Source organism: Guyanagaster necrorhizus (assembly GCF_019112545.1).
Source record: "Guyanagaster necrorhizus MCA 3950 unplaced genomic scaffold BT62scaffold_77, whole genome shotgun sequence".
NCBI classification, from domain to species: Eukaryota; Fungi; Basidiomycota; class Agaricomycetes; order Agaricales; family Physalacriaceae; genus Guyanagaster; species Guyanagaster necrorhizus.
Genome location: NW_025064956.1, coordinates 69,146 through 91,725, shown reverse-complemented (window position 1 = coordinate 91,725; position 22,580 = coordinate 69,146). Strand labels below are relative to the sequence as shown.

The 22,580-nt window shown below is 47.3% G+C and overlaps 8 protein-coding genes across 8 annotated transcripts; 6 read left to right on the top strand and 2 right to left on the bottom strand.

Moving 5' to 3' along the window:
* Nucleotides 1–300: 300 nt before the first annotated feature.
* BT62DRAFT_1014087 (uncharacterized protein) lies at nucleotides 301–1,057 on the top strand (the record flags this gene model as incomplete). The annotated part of the gene is made up of 2 exons (XM_043178160.1): nucleotides 301–981; nucleotides 1,043–1,057. The coding sequence occupies 2 exons, from the start codon at nucleotides 301–303 to the stop codon at nucleotides 1,055–1,057; spliced, it is 696 nt and encodes a 231-aa protein (XP_043032847.1).
* Nucleotides 1,058–3,813: 2,756 nt separating this feature from the next.
* On the bottom strand, nucleotides 3,814–7,278 carry BT62DRAFT_976926 (uncharacterized protein). The gene is made up of 11 exons (XM_043189252.1): nucleotides 7,056–7,278; nucleotides 6,889–6,958; nucleotides 6,809–6,839; nucleotides 6,443–6,756; nucleotides 5,762–6,383; nucleotides 5,568–5,659; nucleotides 5,416–5,515; nucleotides 5,158–5,361; nucleotides 4,899–5,104; nucleotides 4,715–4,846; nucleotides 3,814–4,658 (listed from the first exon to the last, which is right to left on the bottom strand). The coding sequence occupies exons 1-11, from the start codon at nucleotides 7,175–7,177 to the stop codon at nucleotides 4,020–4,022; spliced, it is 2,532 nt and encodes an 843-aa protein (XP_043032846.1). The 5' UTR covers nucleotides 7,178–7,278; the 3' UTR covers nucleotides 3,814–4,019.
* A 1,135-nt stretch (nucleotides 7,279–8,413) lies between these two features.
* On the top strand, nucleotides 8,414–8,855 carry BT62DRAFT_740307 (uncharacterized protein). The gene has a single exon (XM_043182108.1). The coding sequence runs from the start codon at nucleotides 8,453–8,455 to the stop codon at nucleotides 8,714–8,716; it is 264 nt and encodes an 87-aa protein (XP_043032845.1). The 5' UTR covers nucleotides 8,414–8,452; the 3' UTR covers nucleotides 8,717–8,855.
* Nucleotides 8,856–10,288: 1,433 nt separating this feature from the next.
* Nucleotides 10,289–11,276, top strand: BT62DRAFT_1081649 (uncharacterized protein; the record flags this gene model as incomplete). The annotated part of the gene is made up of 4 exons (XM_043179689.1): nucleotides 10,289–10,376; nucleotides 10,443–10,598; nucleotides 10,761–10,846; nucleotides 10,916–11,276. The coding sequence occupies 4 exons, from the start codon at nucleotides 10,289–10,291 to the stop codon at nucleotides 11,216–11,218; spliced, it is 633 nt and encodes a 210-aa protein (XP_043032844.1). The 3' UTR covers nucleotides 11,219–11,276.
* A 190-nt stretch (nucleotides 11,277–11,466) lies between these two features.
* Nucleotides 11,467–12,324, top strand: BT62DRAFT_939070 (uncharacterized protein). The gene is made up of 4 exons (XM_043187650.1): nucleotides 11,467–11,586; nucleotides 11,640–11,893; nucleotides 11,963–12,154; nucleotides 12,213–12,324. Exon 2 carries the CDS (start codon nucleotides 11,658–11,660, stop codon nucleotides 11,880–11,882), a length of 225 nt encoding a protein of 74 aa, XP_043032843.1. The 5' UTR covers nucleotides 11,467–11,586; nucleotides 11,640–11,657; the 3' UTR covers nucleotides 11,883–11,893; nucleotides 11,963–12,154; nucleotides 12,213–12,324.
* BT62DRAFT_1014082 (uncharacterized protein) lies at nucleotides 12,225–15,675 on the bottom strand (the record flags this gene model as incomplete). The annotated part of the gene is made up of 13 exons (XM_043178159.1): nucleotides 12,225–12,292; nucleotides 12,351–12,461; nucleotides 12,518–12,631; nucleotides 12,693–12,846; nucleotides 12,934–13,048; nucleotides 13,109–13,355; nucleotides 13,388–13,586; nucleotides 13,645–13,672; nucleotides 13,726–13,824; nucleotides 13,889–13,942; nucleotides 13,999–14,030; nucleotides 14,081–14,160; nucleotides 15,273–15,675. 13 exons carry the CDS (start codon nucleotides 15,673–15,675, stop codon nucleotides 12,225–12,227), a joined length of 1,704 nt encoding a protein of 567 aa, XP_043032842.1.
* Nucleotides 15,676–17,643: 1,968 nt separating this feature from the next.
* Nucleotides 17,644–18,213, top strand: BT62DRAFT_1014080 (uncharacterized protein; the record flags this gene model as incomplete). Its single annotated transcript, XM_043178158.1, has 2 exons — nucleotides 17,644–17,737; nucleotides 17,768–18,213. 2 exons carry the CDS (start codon nucleotides 17,644–17,646, stop codon nucleotides 18,211–18,213), a joined length of 540 nt encoding a protein of 179 aa, XP_043032841.1.
* A 3,406-nt stretch (nucleotides 18,214–21,619) lies between these two features.
* BT62DRAFT_924783 (uncharacterized protein) lies at nucleotides 21,620–22,516 on the top strand (the record flags this gene model as incomplete). The annotated part of the gene is made up of 4 exons (XM_043184660.1): nucleotides 21,620–21,837; nucleotides 22,032–22,071; nucleotides 22,132–22,294; nucleotides 22,377–22,516. 4 exons carry the CDS (start codon nucleotides 21,620–21,622, stop codon nucleotides 22,514–22,516), a joined length of 561 nt encoding a protein of 186 aa, XP_043032840.1.
* Between the last annotated feature and the right edge of the window lie 64 nt (nucleotides 22,517–22,580).

Below are 22,580 nucleotides of genomic sequence, written 5' to 3'. Positions count from 1 at the left end.
GAGTCCTCGACGTCACAGGTTACCGTACCCGCTGGAAATTTCCTTGTTATATCTTCGGAGATGAAATGTTGGACTTGGCTTCGTTCTGTTCAAAAATGTAATATGACGCAGACCGTCATGCTCTCGCACCCATACTATAGCCCTTGTGTATTGACAACATCCTGGTCTCCGGCTCCATAGCAACGCGGCATATACGGCAATCAAAGGAACGACTTTCGACTTACCTTTCGGAGATAAGCCATTGTTTTCCTGAACAGCTCTGATGGACCCATTTTGCATTTGCACCATTGACCTCCCCGTATGTCAGCCTACGGTGCTTCTCCCTCTACGGCTGCTCGCCGTCACGCACCCCAAAGCCATGTTTCCGACTGGATGCAACACCCGTCTTCACATACGCCCTCTCATGCGTCTTTCAAGGGTCCCCCAGCAGCAGTTTCGGGGTTGAAAGTGGAATCCTTTGTCGCGCCAGCACCCCCAGCCGCTCCTTTCCACTATTCATCCTCCCGTTCTCGTCCCTTCGCCGCGCCGCCCTTGCATGTACCGAGCGCCACATATCGGCATACTTCTTCTCGTCGGTCAATAGCACCTACGGTTCTCCCCAGCGATAGTGCGTCACAACTGGGGGGAAGAGTCGTGGGTTCTGCGAAGACTCCTTCAATTGTTCCTGTTGATACTCCATCTATCCATCATTCGTCATCTAATATCACTCGGTCTTTGTCACACAGCCTGTCGGCGTCCCCCGCTCTCGTCCCTGCGCCTATCCCGAGCCACGTGTCTCGACACGTTCCCTCTGTGGCGTCGTCGAGTTGTACTTCTTCGTCGCACACACGCGCACTGTCAGTCCCTAACTCAGCCAATAGCTTGACGAGTTCAAGATACAGCGTCATCCACGCCAAGCCCAATCAGATGGTCATTGTTCCACTCGCCGATGGAGGATGTGTTATTGTCCCTCCGAAGGGGAAGCGTGTCAGAGTTAGTCAGGTATGCAGTATTTCTTCTTTTTTTGCCTTGGGACTGAATCTCTTCACATTGATCGACATAGGTTTACGGCCGCTGAGATACAGCAGCATACTCCGTCATTAATATTCTTGCTTCGGGTATCTTAAGGTTTTAGAGAAGGCGTTCAACGTCTGAAACTTTCTTTTTCTTCTTATGAAGATCCATTATTAGACTGGTATATTGCCTCATTCGCCTTTCACTCACGGTTATACTTATCTTATCCTGTTTTTCCCTCGTGACGTCCTGCAGGACTGAGGTGCTTGAATTCAATCGTACGAGTTTCTGATAGTCTTGTGTCAGAAAATACTTCCAGCTCTGCGGTCGAAGGGTGCTGGAGATATATGCACGTGAATGATGACTGATCGAGGACGGCACTACTTCAAATCACTTTGCGTTACTTAGCTAGTTACAGGGGGGGAAATGTGTCTTGACCTCGTAACGTCTATGTCCACGGGAACAAAATCAGCGGAGGAGAACACTGGCTGTTGATCAAGAATCTATTCCTAAAGTCACTCAAGCAGAGCGAATAGCAACAAGCAGAAGGACCAAGGGAACTGAATTGGGGGTTCGCGTAAATTACAGGATCGACGGCTCTAGACCGGTGTAGGGAAACCCCAAGGCAGGACTATCGCCATCCTTTCACAGAACAGCAGAAGAATGTGGGATTACATGTACATACTCATGAACCTCGACTGCCTGTGGCCTCTCATAGAGCCAAGTTTCCAATGTACTAATGGGCGAAGCGGCCCCGGCCGAATCAGATAAATGGCGGCGGACGAGACATCAGCCTATAAATAGCGGTACAAGTGGACGATTGATGATAGGCCGCCGAGAAACAATAAAGAAAACGTAACGGAGCGGGCCAAGGTGTGAGGTAGTGGCACGTATCTCGACTCCGGCAATTTGTCCTTTAACGGGTGTCCCCAAGGTGGCAGTAGAATACGAAGCGCTCTAAATGCAAGGATGATTGAATAGAGTAGATGCCTCAGTAAGCTTGAGTACCATACGCAATATTGCCGGCATATCAGTCAGAAAGATGTTCATTGTTTGCAGGTTCATCAACTGTGTGAGTATTCATATTTGTATTTGCAGAAACGAGCTTAGGTAGTAATCACTCACGCACACACCTGATCGAGGAGGCAACTGTGGCGTTCTGGTCTTCAAGATCAGTGATGACGGACATATTTTCACTGCCGACATTGGCAACTCGAACGTTGCTTTCACAAGCTCTCCAGTGGGTCAGGAATATAGGGTCATTTAACATCCAGTTCAGGTCCGGCTTCAACCGCATCAGTATTACTTGAAAGAAATTTAGACGACCCGACTTGGATAAGAATTCTTTCTGGCTGGAGGATTCTGAAGCCGACATCGCCAGAGGGGGTCCAGGTCCAAGGCGCCCCGGGAGAAAGTGAGGTGCATTTGCATTCTTGAAGATGATGAGACGAAGAACTATCAATTAGGAAGCAGCGTCTTGTTACGAAAGAAGTCCTTGGCATGAGACAATGTACCTCGTGCGTCGGACTGCGGACCGTGATACCAACGCTTCTGTAGGTCAATACTCCCTCACGCCAAACTAATCTTTATTTGAATCATTTTACAACGGACTTGGAAAACTCTGAATTTCGCGGCATTTCTCAGTCTCATAGAGATCATAGATTTCCAGATGTCTGCATATCCAAACACATTCGTGGAAAGGACTAAGCTAAACGGAGGAGTGCTTCAGCATCAGAGACCAAGGCGAGACGCCCTTAATAAGTCCATGTATGATAGGAACCATCTCGCTGAACAGCGCAACTTGAACAATTGTTCTAAGAGTACTCACTTGCTTAGTTAGCTCCGCCACCAGCACCTGTGACTGATTTACTCGTAGTCGGCCTGCGCCGAACCTATCTGAATAATAGAGCTTAATTCTACTGAGACAAAACAAGCATCCGGATCAATGACCCATGCGCTCACGCTGGAATCATCCGTGAATGTTTAAGTATTTCTATTCAATTCACCATCAGTACTGCATAGACCGCTTTGATGTAGCACAGACTAATATCGCGGTCGCAATTGTACGGCTCGGGAATAAATTACCGTTGGAATAATCAATCCCTCATGACTGAATCGTGCTTATCAATGATCTCGGGATGCCGACTGACACTGTCGGCCAACCACACTAAAGTTCCTCTGATATAACATGACCTTGGAGGCTCACCAGGTGACGATGAAGTGGTGGAAGGCCACTCGATGTCGGAACTGAAACCGCAGCCTGCCCAGGTACGAACGATCTGACAATCGGATCGCGATCTTGTGATCGGTTCGTAATTCTAAAAGACTTTTTCTGTGGGGGCATTTAATCCATCCGGCATCCGTCTATCGCGTATAGTCAAGCATTGAGTCCCTCCTCAGCAGAGCTTCCGCTTTCGCGAGGTGTTGCTTTCGTTGGTATACCTTCGTCATTGAGTTGTGGGCTCCCCCTTGATGTACAAACTTTAAATAATACAAGCAAGGTTAGTCTGAAATGGAGTTGAAGGGTGATCGCAGGGTGAACGTTTGGTGAACTTGAGCCACCGCTATTAATCGAAGGCACCGTCAGATGGAATGATGATAGACCCATCCTGACAAGGCACGAGGGATGAAGAAGCACAGCGAACAACCGTGTATTTCATTGGGAACAGTTTTCAAGGCTGCCGGCGGCACCACCAGAAAAGTATTGTGGCAGACTCCGAGCTCATCCCAGAAGAGACTAGACCAACGAGTGTCCAAGTCTTGGACACTCGTCTAAATTCAATCGTAGGCATATGATCCTTAAAGATGGGGTGTCGTGCGGTGAAAACAAGACGTGATAAATTAGATATACCCCCGACGGCAAGGGCAATAATTAAGCGATAAGAATACAAAACAGCGACCCGAATACAAGCTACAGTTTGTATACAACAATCCGTCCATGGGTGGGCAAACAACGTCGCAAATAATATGGGAGGGAGAAACTGCGTGTATAATTACAACAATACATACGTGCGGCTCAAAAGAAATCAGTTGAATGCGTCGTGCTCCATGACGCCCGAATTCTGTAGGAACGAATACCACCGCTCCTGTAGACATGGCTCTGAGGGAACTACGAATGGGGGGAGGCTAACATCGGTCGATGGAATATTTCCTAACGGGGACGACGGTGACATCAGATACATTTCCCTTGGATGCTCGGCCCGATCTGCAGTCAGCAACGGTCGTGATAGACGCCTAGGAGGAACGGTCGACGGCAGATGGGGGCTTTGATGCTGTTGTTCGTGTGCCCAATTGAAAGCATAGTTGGGATTCGACATTGTCGACGGTGGACCGGCAGGCCGGCTTCGGTCGTATGAATAAGAGTAATGAGATTGGGCCACGTTCGACTGCTGATATTCTGCAGCGAAGGAAGGGGTTCGATCAGCGTCGTAGTAATGGAAAACGTTGGGGGGCGAGGAGGTAGAAGAATCGCGTGTCATCGTCCTACGCTTGGCCGAGAGGAACCGGGTATGTCCGGCAAATATCAGAAGATCTTCGTCCGTGGAATCTTCTGCTTTGATAGGCCATAATGAACCCTCCCTGTCCCCTGAGGAAATAGGTGTAGCATCACTTTGCGCAGCTGCAAGGGCGTGATGGGCCTTTTCGCTGAGTTTGGTGAGTATCGGCTGTTATTGGCTATGTGAGAATGAAGTCTAACTCGACGGAATTAAATCATCCGTACAAGAGCTTTCTTTGCATATGAACTGTGGACTGCGGCTTTCGAGAACAGAACACATGCGCGGTTCAGTTCTGACATGGCAGAACCGGCAAGCGGAGACCGAGGAGCTCCCGTGACGACGGTACCGAAAACTACCTGTTATCCGATGTGAGTGGTAGTCTACGAGGTAAATACCTGGGATACATACAGCTGCGGAAAAGGCTAAAGTCCACATGACCCAATATCGACCACAGGCGCTATCCCATTGACTGAATTGGTCTCGAACGCATCTAAGAATAGTCGCAGAGGACCGCATTGTAACCAGTACTGAGGTCGCGTAGTTACTCTTTAGCGGATTGTCCGGCTGTTCGATCAGGGCCTGCGCAAAGTAGCTTCTGTGGACATACATCAACACTGCATACCGCAGATGTTAGCTTCTGCGAATACAACCAAGAAGTCGGACAAACCTGACTCCCGAATATGATCAAGAACAAAGCGTTGCCAGGAAGTCGGTGTATCGCCCTGCGGGTACAGAGAATCTGGCAGAGGGTAATCGCGAACTTTGCGATCCAGTTCCAAAATGGTCGCATAAGTCGGCGCTTCGACGGTAAGTGTATGGGATAACACAAAAGAGACGCATTCTGATGCGAATCGGAATTGGAATATGCAAACTGAGGACATCATTACACGGATAAAGTACGGAGATAAGCGGCGGATCAGCTTACACTGGACGTCGTTGGGGCTTCCCTGACTCGAGTCGTACTCGGGGAAATGGCAATCCGAATATGCCATCGAGAATGAGGGCGGGCGACCGGTATGAAGACTCTAAGAGGTATCATTGAGGTGGAAGGAAACGACTTAGTTCGGGGCGGCGTACCTGCCACGCATCTGCCACGTAAAGATCAACGAACAGGTTACGACGACGTTGAATCATCTTGTTCGAAAGACCCCAGCGTTCGCTGTCGCGGTCTGAAAGGTGTTAGAGCCTAATGTTGGGGTGCGAAATGAAATTAACGTACGAAGACCAATCTAAAAAGGAAGATGTCAGGAAAGAAACAAGGAAAACGAAAAGAAGACTCACGGTATGCCCCAAGTGCACAGCGAGATGAGTCAACGACCAGGTTGTCTCCATAGTCGTACCATTTGCCGCATCACCGCCATTCATGGCGTTGTATACACTCATGAGATGAAGGCACTGAACAGTGACAATTGACGGCTTCTCCAAGACAGACTGAAGACAGATCGCCGCCTTGGAAACTTGATGGAAGCGTGCTGCTTGTTCAGCGCCGCGTTCCCCATCCACCAAGGACCCAATGGCCAATACAACGAACAGCAGCGCGAGATCGTGAGGACCAGTGTGATCATCGTCTGTGGATGGTGCGCTCTGCTTTCGGTAGATAACAGGCAGTATCTCGTCAATCTGCTCGCGCGCGACACCATGAAAGATCCAAGAAAATTGTCCAAAGTAAGCGCTCGTCAACATGAGCGCCTGATCCCAGACGGGCAGATGGTCCCGGATGACGTCGTAAGTATCATCACTGTTTCTCACCGGGGAGAAAGGAAAACCTTGGGAAAGAACTGCGAGATCATTCGCTGGCGATACCGTTGACGTTGGGCTCAAAGAACCAAGCCGTGAGTCCGGACTATGGGTTTCGCTCTCCGGTGACGTACAGGAAGAGGCGAGGAAGTAACTCTGGTAGGAGACTGTTAGATACACGCCTACGAAAGGGCTGAAAGATATCGCTCGCTCACCTCCAATCCGCCGGTGAGTCCGAAGAATCGAGAGATACCGTGGTCGGAGACGGCAAGGGTGCCGTGCATATCCGGGACCTCGGTCATTGAAGCCATTTCCGACATATCTAGAGGTACATCGGCGCAGGGTGAACCTTCGCTTTCCGCGAAGTCATCATGGAGTAGTGGATGGGGAGCATCGGAGAACTGAGCCTGCGTCGTTGATAGAGCATCTTCCAGTTGACGTATTCGACCAGTAAGACGTGCAACTTTCCGATGGAGGTGCTCGGTTGCCGCTAGTACAAAACGTGTACCTTGACCCGTCGATAAACTGCCTATGTCGAGAAATGAGTACGCGAAAACGGATGGAGGACGTCGCTCTAGTACCGTTAGGACATAGGGTAGCGCAACCTCGACGCTAGAACATGGTGTTAGCAACACGCGGGGCCGTCGAATAAATGCCTCACTTGGCATGATTGGCATGGTATCTGCTTGTCGCACTTGATTTTGAGCCGCCTACATTCGGCGCAGCTCACCTGAAGCACTTCAGAGCGCATAGAGCACGATGACGGCAAGTACCCACCTCTCCTGAAAACTGACGTCAGTGAATGATACTCAACAATCGGCAGAGGACAAACCTCTGCTACGTTTATCTTCGACTTCTCGGGCAAGAGCGCTGTCAAACTTGTAGAAGTCTTCGGTTCCCTTTCGTCGCGTTCGTCGTTTCATCTTGGAATCCGTCAACTCAGCGGGCATGAATCGTAAGAGGGTCGTTCAAGGGAGTACCTCGGAGGATTTGCGTGGTATTTAAATAGTTGGGGAAATTACACACGATGTCCCGATGCAGTAATCGCAGGCGGCCGAGGAGTGATTTTTCCAATCAATGTCATCTCAAAGTGAATCTGTCAGTTTTCGTACCACCGATCACTGTTGCAACACGAACCTTGGTTGCCATTCGTTGCAATAATCTCCTCACGGCCCGTCTGCGTCCTCAGATAAGCGTGGCCATCCACATTCCAGTACCCTGTTATTGACCCAATGTTCGAGATCGTCCTATCAGAACAAGCCACCAAAGAAGCAGTATACTTTGCTACGGTAATAAAGCCCGTTTTTCGAACCTTTCCTGTGAATAAACTGCCGGCCCTGCTCCGGTGTCGTACGCGATTGGTCAACGGCTCCGAAAAGGTCGATCCATGTGGCCTCCCCGGCCAATGCTTCTTTGCCCGACATTGCTTCAACGTATGTACCTCTCATCTAGAATAGACAGATCTGTGTACTGCGGATGAGATAATGCGCCGCTGGAAGTAGGAACGGAACGGGGAATTTCACTCACCTTCGAAGGCGTTTCAACAACCAATTAGTCCTGGATGTGCGGCCCGAACGTACCGCCCTGTGAATCGTTGGCCAAACCTGTCTGCCTCGCTTAGAAGTGGTTCGTATTTTGAATGCCAGATCAGAATCCGGTCTTTCGGTGCGCTCGTTCTTCCCTTTGGAGATCATCGACCTGATTGGCTATGAAGGATAAGAATAAACCTTTTTTTTCATCACAGCACAACATTGCCCTCTGTCGTTCAAGTGTAGTTGCCACATAGGCACCAGCTGCGGCAAAGCATTCATTAACACAGCCAGTTCCTAGAATAGATAAATCTATGGCGAAGCAGTGGGAATGGAGCGCGCACTCAGAGGTATCATGATTGAGCTACCATCTCCCGAGCGAAGGGATGGACATGTAACGTACACACACCTCCTTCACATGCACTCCACATCGGCTATGCGGCATATCAAGAAACGACACCCGGAAGAGGACATCCAGAACGTTAATTCAGTCTATGCGGCGAGAGGGATGTGTCAAGATTGTCACGTCAGTGGTCCTGAACGATGTCGTAACAACTTACGATCACGAACGGCATGGTCCATTGAGTGCACTGAATGAAACAAACGCCAAAGCATCAGCGGATTTGATGCCAAGTTCTTAGAGCGGAGGAAACATACGATGGAAGTATTATCTTAGAAAGTAAAGAGACGAAATCAATGACAGCACGATATCGTGGTGATCAAACACTGATTGTACGCCTCACAATCGATTCTGAAGCCGATCTTGAAAGATCGCTTAAACAAGGACCAAGGAACGAGTTCGTAGCATTCAGAACGCCTAACGTACACGATAAACATGGATCCTTGAGACCAACAGTGGTTAGCATATTATGTCAGGAAGGATGGTTACTATCGCTTCGTACCTTGATGAGCGCGTCGAGATCACAATTATGGCCAATTGAAACTAGGAACAGTTCCTAATGAATCCACCAAAATATAAGAAAGGGAGGCCCACCACCACGAGCGTCGGATTTCATTGATCCAGACAACGGAGACAAACCCTATAATTGAGCGGCATAAGACGCGCACAGTATACTCCGATGTCGTAAACCCGAGAAAACGTTCGCTCAGTCAGACCACGGCGGCCATGGTCGTGTAAACTTGGGGGCCTGACGTCGGTGAGCATGGGACTCCTATATGAGAACAGAGGTTAAACTTAAAGTGTGTATCCAAGCACACAAGAGCTACCAGGAACGTCTTAAGAGACGCTTCCGTGGACCGAATAGGAGCTCTAGTACTAGATACGAAGAAAACCATGCCAATCCAGGAGGAAATATTTTCGTTCCTTAACGGCACTTCTCATGCACCGTTTTTGCTTGACCCGAGGCAAGCTCCGACGATATCAGGACAGGCCAAGCCCGTGAGACATTTGTTGCATTCAATATGTCAGACGTCCACAAAGCCGATAGGACAGGTGCTTTTTCAACTTTCATCAGATGCCACGAACGACGGAAGGCTAGTCAACAGATCGGTCAGGTCAGGTCACGAAAATGCAATAGGGGGACCAATAAGCGCAGTAGTATATGATAAGCCTCGAATGGTACCGACAAAGAATGATGCAAAAGGAGGAAGTTCAAGACAAGGAGCGGTTGTGTTCCATTGTTTACTTGGGAGGACTCCGGAAACAGGCGACGGCAATCAATCGGCGTCTTAAAATTGTCTTTTCTGTTCGGACTTGCTCGGAGTCGCTTATTTTCTCTGTTGGCCGATGCTGTGGGTCCTTGCGTAGTCACTGAACTTCATTCAATCACAGTCGTGTATTTCTACCCGTCGAACATCTTGAACCCAGAATTTAGGCGCCCTTGCCTTTCCTGCGTTGCACTATACAGTACTGTGATCACTCACTTGTGTTCCTTAGTTTGGGACTGAGCAATTCTGCATTCCGTCCTTGGGCGGAATAAGTCTCGCTAACGTAATATTGACTCTATTACACCCACTATATTTCCCGCGCAAAGATCGATCTATAGTATCCAACAATTACACTGGTATTTTCCCAAAACAGTAGAGTAGCAGCTTCATGTATTCTTGCTAACAGCGCTAGAAGCAATAGTCCACATCATTAGATATAGAAGCTTAAAACCTCGGCGCTAGTTGTATAATTCCCATACTCCGATCCGACAATAAATAAGATTGTCGATCAATGAAGGTCAAGGGAACGAGCCCGGCGATCTAACACAACTAACGCTTATTTCGCAAGCATGACTCGGATAAGGCTTACCGCCAAGGAACAAGAAAGGTTGAAAATAGCCTGCGGAGCTTGCTCGACCATTTCGAGTTGGGAGTTCCCATGTCACTGGTTCGGCCTGAATCGTATTCGAATGTATTGATTAATACTATGTAAAGCTCTGCTATCATTTTGTTCCCCCCCCCCCTCTCTGTTTTGTTTTTATAACCTCATAATGCACTAGACATCAGTGTTTCTCTGGTTCAAAGGCCCACGGGAATGTCCTCTCTTTGAAACAAATATCCCTCTGTCTCTCTTCCGGCTCTCTCATGGATCTTCACTCCAGCTTTTATGACTTCTGCGTTGGAAAGAGGTCCTTGCATTTCGCCATCGCAGACGGAGCGGAGCTTAGGACCAGTACTCTGATGCCTATCAAAGCCCCTCAATCTTACGGTCTACTTAACAGAGCGTGATGCTCAGTAGATCTCATCTTGGATACCACTGGAACCTTGGGTGCAATGGAGCCGAATGATATACTGCCAGTCCGCACTGGCCAGCCGCCCTTACACGGTCCAGGGGCATTGGTTCCAAGTACAGACAATGCCTGTCAAAACCTCATGCCAAAACCGATGAAGCTACGTAGGTGGGGATATATTATACGGGCACTAAACACAACACGGCGGTACTTGCTGTCGTCAAAGTAGCCTGAGCGCAATATCTATCCCATCCCAGAGACGAGAGGCACATATCGATAGGATCCACCTGCTCACCAATATTACCTACGGTAATCTCGGCCGACAGCGATCTTAAGTTCCCAGGTTGGCCTTTACGTTCCGAGCCCTCGTTCTTCTTCAATGCTGTATCTTAACGGACCATCGCAGAGTAAAGTAAAGTCTGAATAGCCCACAACCGCTATACATTTCTTTCCCCACGCATGACATCGACTCATATTATAGCGACGTTTAGGATACTTCGCTGACCCCGACTCTCCGAGTCAGATGGGCATGATTTCATTTCTGCAACTCCCGTTTGGCCCGGTAACTGCCGTTGACGAAGAGATATATTTCTATACGAAGACATACTATCAAGGACCGTCGATGAACAAGAGAAGCAAATGTTGCCCAGGAGTTGGCGCTTGGGAGAATACCTGGGCCGTAAACTTAAGCGCTACTCGAGATCAACGTCGCTTCATCACAAAGCCGGCCTTATCAAGCATCCAAATCTCAAAGACAAGGCACGGCATGTCGGTATCCGCTTAAAACTTCCTCGGCAAACACATCACTTCCCCCTTGCGCATGACGGACTTTTTGACTTGGCAAATAGAACGCACATAAGAACGAAGTGACCTCAGTGGGAAAATAAACAATGATTCACACATGGTCCCGTCAACTCAAACGACGAAAGTGTCATTTTGAGCACAGGATGAATATTGGTGTAATCCTTTCGTGAGAAGGATCTAATCCAGGGGCGACATAGCCGCAGAATTGCAATTACTGCGCTCGACCTGGATGCAGCCAAAAATAAACATTGCAGGGTCTGGGGGACCAGAGCGTTGTACTTGCAATGGGTACAGTTTTCTGATGAACGGCACGGAATGTGGAGCCCTTGAGCGGGTTTTTAATCGTTCCTGTGGTGTAATCGCTTTCGCATCAGTGAAAAAAGGATCATGACCAAGCGCACTTTAACCCATGGGGCTCCATGAAGAGCACGTTATCTAATATCCCCAATATTGTAAGGAGCGCTACGAAGGAATCGTCAGCTGCCCTTGGTTATGTCAGGGGCATTATCATATCGATGGCAAGCAGTCTCGCGAACCGCAACTTATCTCAGGGCATCGACATAGATGAAATCGATAATCGACTAGAGGTATCGTGCGAGCCTTGGTGGTTACAGAACTGCATGAACGGGCGCCCACAGCGATAGTGGTTTAAGAGCTAATGTATGCAAGAAGGCTAGAATTAGAAACTATTTCATCAGCAACACGAGAGATGCGCAGCACTCACGTCTCTTCATATTCCAATCAGAGAGGGCTTCTCCATAAATCAGAGAGAGTAGCGGAATCCCGTGCAGTGGAGTATGAAGTGGATCAAAAGATGAGCAAGCCATGGACGGAACCCGAGGCGGAGCCTAGAACATTTCAAGTCTCACGCACGGACCCCTTTCGTGTTCAGGGTCTGGACGCCTGAAGCCGGATTCTGGAGGCGAAAGGCATCAACCAAATCTTAGTCTATGAAAAGTAAGCACGGAGCTTACCATCGACGTCGATCACCCGACTAGGACGTTATGCGACTTCGAAGTCAGCACGAGTGGTCGTACTAGGCCCGCAGAGCACTCTGAAACACAATGGTTTTCAAACCAATTCTTCCTCGTGTAGGGTAATAAGTAGGTTACTGTCTTGTAGAAATAAATAGCTCTTCATCCAATGCGGGATAACGAATCTTGGAAATTGGGTTACGATAGCGCCAACCCTGTACAGATAAGATAAGCGCGTACAGGGACGGCCTGTACAAGGGTCTTTCAGGACGACTAATATTCAGTGACGTAGTTGGCCCCCGCACCAATCTCTTCGTTCCGTTTTCGTATTTCTCTAATGAATGGCTGACGTCCATAGCTATCGGTAAAGAGCTTACGCGGCCGAACATTGTCTGCGGTGTTATGAATCGGCGTACACGCTATCGTCAGCCGATAAGAAGCAATCAAGATTATCGCCATGTCAGTTTCATCTGAAATCACCGGTGATACAATGGCGCATCATTCCCCAACGCCGATCCTTGCTGGTGCAGCCGAAAAAACTCCAGCCTGCGGGGGGGATTGGAAGGGTCGCCGAGGAATGTGATCGTTGATTTCCGTACTCGAAAAGCACCCCACCCGTATCCGTGCTGTAAACCTAAAATGAAGACCTCAAAAGATGATGAAAAATCAAATTTCCTCACCGTTATGTCCGTTATGAAATAATAGGTCTTCCTTAGCGAACCGAAATAAAGACACCGGTGTCCCTCGACCGCTCAGCAGGTCCAATCATATACGAAGCTCTAAGGCTCGTCATTCTATTCGCTGATCTTCTCAGTGTGGCGTCCTGTACCATGTTGCTTCAGTTGATGAAACAAAAAAAGATGGGAAGACGAGCCTGTTCGTGCACGGAGGACTACTGCCTCCGTGTGGATCTGATGGAGGACGATAGAGTGGAATAGGAATCCAGAATCGTGAGCGGGTGGTGTATTAGGTTGAAGTCGACGTGGGCATATTTGACTGCGATCTGATTAAATCTAGAATGATACACGCGCATCCGTTTGAAATTCGAGCGACGGATGCAGTGGTTAACGGGAAAATCTTCGCATGCAGTAAAGAACGTAGAGAGAGAAGTATGATGCCCGAAATTGAGCATGAAAACAAACACTGAAAAGGCATACATACTTAGCTCTCCATACCGTGTGAAACACTTGGAAAATTTCCTGCCGTCTTGATTGACTGCGACATCCCCGACGAAAAAATGACAGTACTCAAAGCCGAATTGTGTCCAGGGTGCCCGTGAGGAGCTAGCTCGGTGCGAGAAGATAACGCCGGCAGCAAATAATCATCATCATAATAGAATCCTGAATAGCGCGTCTCGAGCTTTGGCTGATGTTCCTATTCGACAGACAAGCGGTTAACTCTCTGAAAGTAGATGGAATGGCAATCAACATACGCAGCGCCGGTGACGGTAGCCGTTATCCCTGGAATTTGTCGAAAATTGTTCCCTTTCGGATGAATCTGAAGACTGCGGCACCATTCCAGATCCCAGATGGTATGGATAGCGACGGTATCCTGAATCTCTGAGATGGGCTTATGAGAGCTTGATGGGCGAAAAAGACCTGCAAAGTCTGTGCTGCAACGTAGAGAACAGAATCGCACATCAACAGAGGGGGGAGTGTGCATTAGCAGAACAAAACGGTTTTGCCGGGTGATTATAAGTGAGAAGCGAGTTCCAATATCGGCGTTTATGACTGTCGGGCACTTGAAGAACAAGGTCCCATTCCGGTCACTTGAAGTACAATCTTACATTGATAGTGACCGGTATGAGATGCTCGGCACCTCCGCTCGTCGCAAGAAGAGAATAACAGACTACCTATCTTCGCGCGTACCTTCCAGGGGGAAAGAAGCCACATTAAGAGGTAGACGGATTTACGGAGAGAACTGAGGGAGACAGACCACTGGCGCCAGACTATCATCGCATCTTAGATGCCGGATAGAGCAATGTGATGTAGGCTCCACTGGAGTAATACTGAATACTGGATTGGTTCCTGATCTCTAAGATGGCGGATTATTTGTTGAAGGGGTGTTAAAAAATCGAGATACGAGCTACGTCTTGGCACTTTGGGACTTAGGTTAAAATGAAAGTGTATTGAGTACCAACAGAAATCTCCTCTCCTTTCTGAATTCAGCAAGGCAAGAGCGAGACACGGTGCCAGGTGGCGTCATGACCGAAAAAAAGCAAGAGAGCCACGTGGATCTTGATATCCAAAACTGGATTTGCCCTTGTTTTTTGTTCTACGATCGCGTTATAGAGGATCCCTCACCCAAGGCTGCCCTCGATGAACAGGACCTACGCTTAATATCACATATCTGTGGACGGGATCTCTTCTGTCTTCAAATTGTTTTCGCGAATGTCATACTGCTTTGAGGATCGTTAACCATGATTTTGCCGACTCCTACAGCCGTCACGAAGATATTTCTCCCGATCTGGGGACCAAAGCATTCTCTTGAATCTATGTCGCATCTGGGACACCTGAAATCGATGACGAAGGCATAGTCATTTTGCCTATCGCTTAGTGCGGATTATGGATGAAGACCACAGTGACGTCTTTACACTTATTTCTTTGGATCTGATGTCTGAAAAAGAGGCCTTTATCAATCCAACTTCCCCGCGAAAGGTAGTCTTAGTATATGGCACCCACATGCTCTGGGTGTTTTCAGGAATATTGGGTAGGACTTGAATTCGTATGACGCCTCAGTGATGGCATCTTCTCCTTTGCATTTAAACTACCATTTCACCTGCTATATTCATGAATGTCTTTTTTTTAGAGCAGTATCATGCACCACTAACCAGACGCGGAGCGCTCTACTAAGTACTAAGTAGTAAATATTCACTGTATTCTTCCTTAACCAGTCAAACAGGTATGCAGCTGCGTCGCTCCCGGAATTGTCTGATCCCTGCCTCTTTCTGACGGCTTTGGTCGGTCCAAAAGTTCTGGAATCAATCATAGGATGATAAAGTATGTTTCTTAGCAACGAATCATATACCTCCTAGCATAACTAGGAAACCGTCGCACCTACCGACAACGGTAGAAACGATAATAACAGATACCTTGGTAGCAAGGGCTAGAGCCACATTCTCAAAAGAATAAATAAATTGGTGCACAAAGTTCCAAGAAACACTCCATCGACCCTTCACCTCGTCGTCTGCTGCGGCGGGCAGTGAGGGAGGCAGCGAATAAACTGCATTCCGACAGAGGTGCAGTCTTCCTTTGACACTAATGCTGTGAAAGTAACCCGCAAACACCGAGCCAATCAATAACTCCAAGACCCCAGATTGGCGTCCCTGACCAGGGCGACATGAATGAAGCTGCCTTTCCTTTAATCGCATTGAATACTGAGACTTTTTCTTCACGATACAAACACCGTACAAAACCATCTTTCGGTGTTCCATAAGATGCACAGCATCGTGGCGGTGTGACATGGAAGTTGAGGTAGAAATATACTGGTTTGTGCATACATTTCTGCAGGTCACATGTGTTCTCTCAGCTGGCTGATACGAACCAGTGCGCCCACCTCACAGCCGAAGTTATTTGTCTATTGTCAGGGTCCGGGATCCAACGTGATAGTAGCATTCCTCGTTCTTCATACATTTCACTATTCGCTCGAACCCGGGATACGAGGTGTCTATTGTACTCGCTATATGACATACCAACAGACATCTGAGCACACAGCGAGCATGGATTTCGATTTGTTCCTAACAAACTGATTTCGCTTTCTAAAGAGATGTCCATCAACTCGTTTTTGTCAATGTCCGAGGCGATCCGTTTACGTCTCTTCTTGGGTTGATAAAGATAAAGAGTTGCATCGCCTTATAAGATAAAACATGCTACCAACGACAACGTAACGACGCCTGGCGGCTGTACATCGGAGAACACCAGGCGAGGCCGAACGCAGCACTATTACATTAAATCAACATCACTTGATCGCCGCGGCAGAGTCGGCCGTATCAAAGAATTAAGGTCGAAATTCACCCCATCGTGCACGGCCGGTCCGCGGCATCCTGTTAAGGCCCACGGTTTACACGGCAGATCCTCCCTACTACTCTATATTTTTACGAATAGAACAGAGATCAGAACGGACAATGTAGTGGGAAAACGACACATGTTACCTCTTATTTCCGGCATAAATTATTGCAACATTCCAAGGAAATGATGATTATTAAGAACAAGGATGTTCTTAGTAGGATTGTGTTCGAATTCCTTGATTCGATCGACGGGGCCCATGAAAATAACGCCCAGTGATGCGATTCGCGTGGAGCCGTTTACGGACGGGATTGCCGAATTGTCTTTTACTCGTTCCTGCTGCAAGAACCATTCAGCAGCTTCACCTGGAATGGAAGGACGAAACGTGCCTTGGGCCGGAGCTAAGCCTCCGCGGACGAGCACGTTCCGGAATCACTGCAAGGCTGCGAGGCCGTTATCGACAGTTCAGAACTGCCACATCGAGGCTCGAGCATTCTTTTGTACCTCCTTGTAAGAACCCTGTCATCGCATTAAGTGTCTTTTTAATGTCAGCGGGGTATAGTCTTCCAAGAAACATATCAGTTCAAATTCAAGATAGACCCCCATCAGAATCGTAGTTCACAGAAGTACGGCCGCAGCACTCACGTCTGACATTAATCAGACACAGACGCATTTCCATAACTTGAGTGCCTGCAGCAGGTTAAGTTGATGGTTGACCGAGCCAGTGAGCCAGAACACGAGAAACAATGACCCACTCGCGAACACTTTCCCTTTTTTAGGAAGACTGCGCTGATCAAGTTCTATTCGCATAAGAAACAACATCAGATAAGAGAAACAGGGGCTGAAAATTTACCGTGTATCCGAGGAATAATAATCGCCCGACAACTTGAAGTTTGCCGAGGAGCCGAGCGACTCGGAAGGGAATATTAAGTTTGTGATAGCGAGTGTCAGTACTTCGCAGATCCTCATGTGACTCTGAAATAAACGTTTTGTAAACCTTTCCACTTAAAAAGCAGTATCATTCATACCCTCGGAATCTGCGAGGAAAGTTTCACATTTCCTAGCCTGGAATAAACAAAAAAGAAATACGTTAGGAAAACACCAGGTCTGGTCCCGAGGAGAGAAATATGAAGATGATCAAGAACCAGAGGATGAAGAATAGGATGGTACGTGCTTTACAGTCTGTTCTCGAGTCTCTGTAGTCACTGTTTTGGGATAGGGACAGGAGACATGGCAGGCGAGTTGGGGAACAGAAGGTGGCCGGGCGTAGTGATGGTGAAAGTTGTAAATACATCGAGTCGTTATTTCTTTTGCATGTGTATTATATAACCAAATGTGACCTGGAGTTTTCAGAGGACTAGTATACCCAATGATACGGTCGTAAGCTGACAGTGTTCGACGCGCAGTGATGTATTTCGGATGTTGAAATGTTTGGAGCGGATCCTACTGACAGCAGGTACATCTCGACGTTCACAGCATCGTACGGAGACGATATCCTACTTCAGCAGTATTCTCTTCTACGTATATTCGCAGTAGCTTAAAATGATAAAGGTACGCACATGTTTTCGTCTATCTTTATGCATTATATCGACAACGACATCAAGGATATTTGCACTAAACGTCAAGTCGACGCTATACACCCTTATTCTCCTTCCGTAGATGCCACCGAACTCGTAAGATATGGGTTCTTATCTTTCGACGTTTGTCAAGTTTCCATTGCAAACGATATAGCTCACGTTGAAAAGGAGCTGCAGAAAATTGAGCCTCTGTTCCAAAAAATCCTAGATCGGCACAAAAAACTGTTCAAGGACCTTGGTGGTTGTAGGTTGGCTCCGATACAGCGTTTGCCTCGAGAATCGTTGCCCACGATATTCGGCCTCCTCCCTAATGTCCATTTATCGACAATATGGCACCACGAGTGGTTCACTCATCTCTTTAACGACTTTCATTTGTCCTTACTCGGGAAAATACGCGTCAGGTCATCGAGATCCCAATAAATTTGGAATGCTTAATGATTCCGGTAGTTTCAAATCCTCGCACAGACTGAACCACTGGTTGGTACCTTGCCCGGGGCTTTGAAGTTTGTCGAATACTGTCGTATCATCAATCTCTGATGGCTATGAATAAAATTTGACCCACCTCACCTTCTCAGTACCTGTACATGCGACCAGGTTCCTTATGCTGACACTGAGGCAATCTCCTGCTCTCCAAAAGCTCCATGAGATGCAGAAATAGCAGGCGACATGTTTCGAAGGGAATGTACCAAATTTGAAAAATCTGAGCATTGAGGACATTCCATGTCTGGGGGTGCCAGCGACAAGTCGCCTGTTGCCAGAAGTAGAGGCACTCCATGACAGTTGTCTGGAAACACTGAGACTATCATTAGAGACAAAGCATTTCCACTACCAGCAATTTATTCCTGTGCTGTCGAATTCACGTATCCATGATTTTTTCCGGATGAAGGATGAAGGGCTGGATGTTAAGTTTCTTTTTAGATAGGATGGACTGGCTTGTTCAAACGGAGGCACGCACTCGATACTTTGGTTCAATGTAAATGTACGCCATCATTCTACTTGACGATTCAGAATGATGTCGTGTAAGGAAACAGCGCCAAGTCATAGGTAGCAAGCAAAGTGGATTTAAATCTGAAGTGGCTCAACCTGTAGAATTGTGGATGGCCACCATGCTATGAAACCAGCGAATTATGGGTACTGTACAGCCAGGAAGGCAAGTGTGCAGAGTTGGCACAGAGAAAACTCACTGACTGCTTATATGTTCAGGAGTCACTGACTGGCCGGAATGTATGCATTTTCTGCACTACTGAACGTCAGAGGCTCACACGTCGCATTGGTGTGTCAGCAGGAGCCCTGATTATTCCTCCAAGGGTCAGAGCAAAAACCCAAGCAAATTTCACGTTCCCAGCAGTTATGCCAGGCTAGGATCTGGACAAAATGACCTATGGAGGTTAATTGGTTAAGACAATGATACGGACAATGAGTCGCCATATAGACATGGTCAGGTGAAAGTCCAGACATGCCACTGGCTGTTCAGCTTGTCGGGAGGACCTTATCGGTTAATGATTGATGGGTTCTCTGAAGAGTTGATCATTGTTTTCTGCCATGAATATGTGATATTTGAATTTGACATCCTTTCTATGCTTTTTCTGGGAGTCAATGAGTATTTCAGATAGATAGATACCATGATGAAATACGTATTTGTATATTTTTCACGACTTTGTAATGTTAAGACCGAAATCCGGACAAACTTGGCCCCAAGGGTAGGTCGGGGGCGGAATCCGGACCAAACTTTGGGTCTTGATCTCAATTACCGTCCGGACAAATGTTCAAGAACAATATAATTCCTGCCCTGACCTCTAGAGTAAAAAATATGAGTGCATGAATAAGGTATATTTAAAACATATTGGTACATGAAGAATTGTTCAGACATCGCTTAGTGGCAGCCAGTTTCCAGTGGTTCGATTCCCTGTATCTGAGTTATCCATTAGTGACGCAGGTTTTTAAACACTATAGGAAAGTGGGTACATTTTTTGTGTGTAGAGACTCAATGAAGGCTATAATTTAAGCAGAGATATGCTAGGAATACTTGCCACAGCAGAGGCACGACGTGAAGAATACCCAAGTGATGGTATCGCTTATATCTAGGTCGGTCGCAGGTTCCAAGGACGTTATCTTGTAGATCATACCAGCATCTTTTCGAGGTGAGAGCCTACTTAATGTCAGAGCTCGCCATGAGCAGAGAACGTTATGAACCATCTGGCTATGTGAACCATGCCTTTGCTGACAAGTTATTTGCCATACCATCTTTTTCTTACTCAGCGCCGGCGTGGGTCATTCTTTCTGCCTTATCTAATGAAGCTCAGTACTGCACTGTTGATACATAAGTCTTTGGTTATTGGTCGGAATGCTGAGAGCCACAATTTGTTCAAGCCGGAGAGAAAAACGACACACAGTTGATAAGTAGACTTATTGAATTGGACTCGGAGTAATCGACAGTTTTTCTTTGATGTAACACTTGGAAATCGGAACTGAGTGTTCGATCGAAGAACATTCGTACTCCAACGTGAATCTCGATGGATAATTACAGCGTCACATTACTATGGAGTGTCGGAATAAGACTGGCACTTAGGTGTAAAGTCACCAAAATGGTATACTCAGAAATCTAACTCGGATGCTGGGGATTGAACCCACTGAAATAGTTATTATACAGGCATTCACATTAATGTAATGATTATGCCACATCCATGTGACTGTAAGCTTCCAAAGCAGATTTATCCATTCATTGCATATTGGAGTATATCCTTCTCACGGCTAGTGCAAGGAGGACATTATGGAAGCCCAATCACCCAACATAGGTATAAAGCAATTCCATAAACCTGATAAGAGGCAGAGTAGAACCAACAAGAGACGGACATGTTTCCTACCCTGCTACTAAGGATTCAGATCTGCTCACTACTGACTATTAAGTTCTTGTCTGCCACACTTTCAACAGACCTGATTTTCTGAATGACATCAGTACACCTTGCATGATTGACAGCCAATCTTGCGGGAATGGACCTGATACCGAAAAATACAAAAACTCAGCGGAATAAGCAGGACACGAAAAGGAACATACTGCGAGCATTATATTCCTGCCAGCCCTTATGCCTATATCAGTAATGATAACAACACAGATATCAAATGCTCACCATCCATGTATATGTACTATCTGGTGTGGTGCAATAGGCCTTAAAAAAGGATGAAAACTTCCAAATTCAAAAGAAGTGATTGTTCTGGGTTGTTTTACTTTATGTACATACTCACTAACATTTGTGTGCAACCCTTAAAGCATTGATTGAGATCAGATAATGAGGAACAGTGAAGAAAGTACCTCCCCAACAGCACAGGCCCCGTAGAATCACTTTGATTTGAGGAAGAAAGGCCTCCTTAAGCCTATCAAATGCTTTCGAATTCTGGAGCACTGGTTCGAGGAGTTACTAAGCAGCGACGAACCATCAACATGCTTGTAAGTATGATCGTGACTGAGCGCCGTTCTCTAAATTCACGAGGGCACGGGAGGAGTCAGTGTCATAGGAGCAACCACGCATATGATCGATGCGTTGGTGACTGTGACAGTAACTCTTCCTCGGATTTGCCTCAGAGCATTTTCCCTCCACTATTACGAGCATAGACTGGAGCTTTTCTTCATGAACCAGCAAGGGCTGTGGCGTGAACATGAAATAAATCTCATGATATGTTAACCTCCGGCCTGATGGATCCTGGAAATTAAATTCTCGGCATCACTATCGCTTCCAATTGCAGTGCCGGACTAGCAGGAAGCAGAAAGAAAGTTTGCTCGATATTGAACAGTTCCGGAACCGAACCTTTTGAAAGCACACGGGAACACATGAATACCTTTGCTTCACTCGCTAGGTTAGCAATCAAGGGTGGGAATGACAGGCCTATATCACTCGCATCAGTGGAGACTGACGAAAAGGCGGCGTTCCCGGTGCAGAATGAAATTCAAACCGTAAGACGAATGACCAATTCTACATTCGTCACGAAGCAAGATCAGAATTTCCAGACATGCGGATTGGACATAGTCCAACATCCCTCAAAAATTCAGTGTGCGCAGCTCCGGACACGCTCGAAATGAAGGGGAGGGTGAAGTCTGAACATTATGTTCTCAGAGTGGTAGTTATCGCTTTGGAAGCATAGGGAGAGGTCAGCTTATTCTGTAACATATGAAGTGGGTCACCACATAACCTGCGTCCAGTCGAGGCGTCAAAGTAAAATCAGTTGATTAAAGATGTCCTCAGTTGTCCAACGGTGGTCAATCCTAATGAACAAGCTAAGAAGGTAAGAAGCAGTGCAGTGGTGCTACGCAGTCAAGAACATTATAACAGTAGATAATTACAGTCAAATCAAGAAGAGGTCCCTACATCTCCCAAGTCCGTTGTGTTCAGTTTCGTGGTCATCCCTACACGTCAGACATCTTTCTCGGCAGTGATAATAACCTCCTCGTCCTTCACCGCCTCAGTGTTCTCAGATGGGGAGCTTCATCACCCCTCCCAGGACGAGAGTGCGTGCACAGCCCAACGTCGCCCCGCTCTGGGGGATGATCCACCTGCATGAACTCCTGACTCTGTTTGACGGGCATCCAGGCTCTGTACATCGCGCGGGTGTACAGCATCGCAATACCCTCATCCTCACTGCACCTGAAGAATGTCCAGTAATCTATCACAGTTCTGAATACTCCGAAGAGCGCATCGAGTTTACGTCCGGTGTCATAGATGACAAATGAAGGCGGGTGTGAAGAGAATGCGTATTCAGACCCTGGAAGGGGAAAACATGCTGGATGATAGCAT

Coding starts and splice junctions, on each gene's coding strand:
- BT62DRAFT_976926 (XM_043189252.1), bottom strand. CDS start 7,177: ATGCCCGCTGAGTTGACGGATTCCAAGATGAAACGACGAACGCGACGA. Junction 5,362..5,415: donor AAGCCCCAACGACGTCCAGT/GTAAGCTGATCC, acceptor TGATGTCCTCAG/TTTGCATATTCCAATTCCGA. Junction 4,659..4,714: donor CATATGCAAAGAAAGCTCTT/GTACGGATGATT, acceptor AGCCAATAACAG/CCGATACTCACCAAACTCAG.
- BT62DRAFT_740307 (XM_043182108.1), top strand. CDS start 8,453: ATGACAGCACGATATCGTGGTGATCAAACACTGATTGTACGCCTCACA.
- BT62DRAFT_939070 (XM_043187650.1), top strand. CDS start 11,658: ATGAAGAGCACGTTATCTAATATCCCCAATATTGTAAGGAGCGCTACG.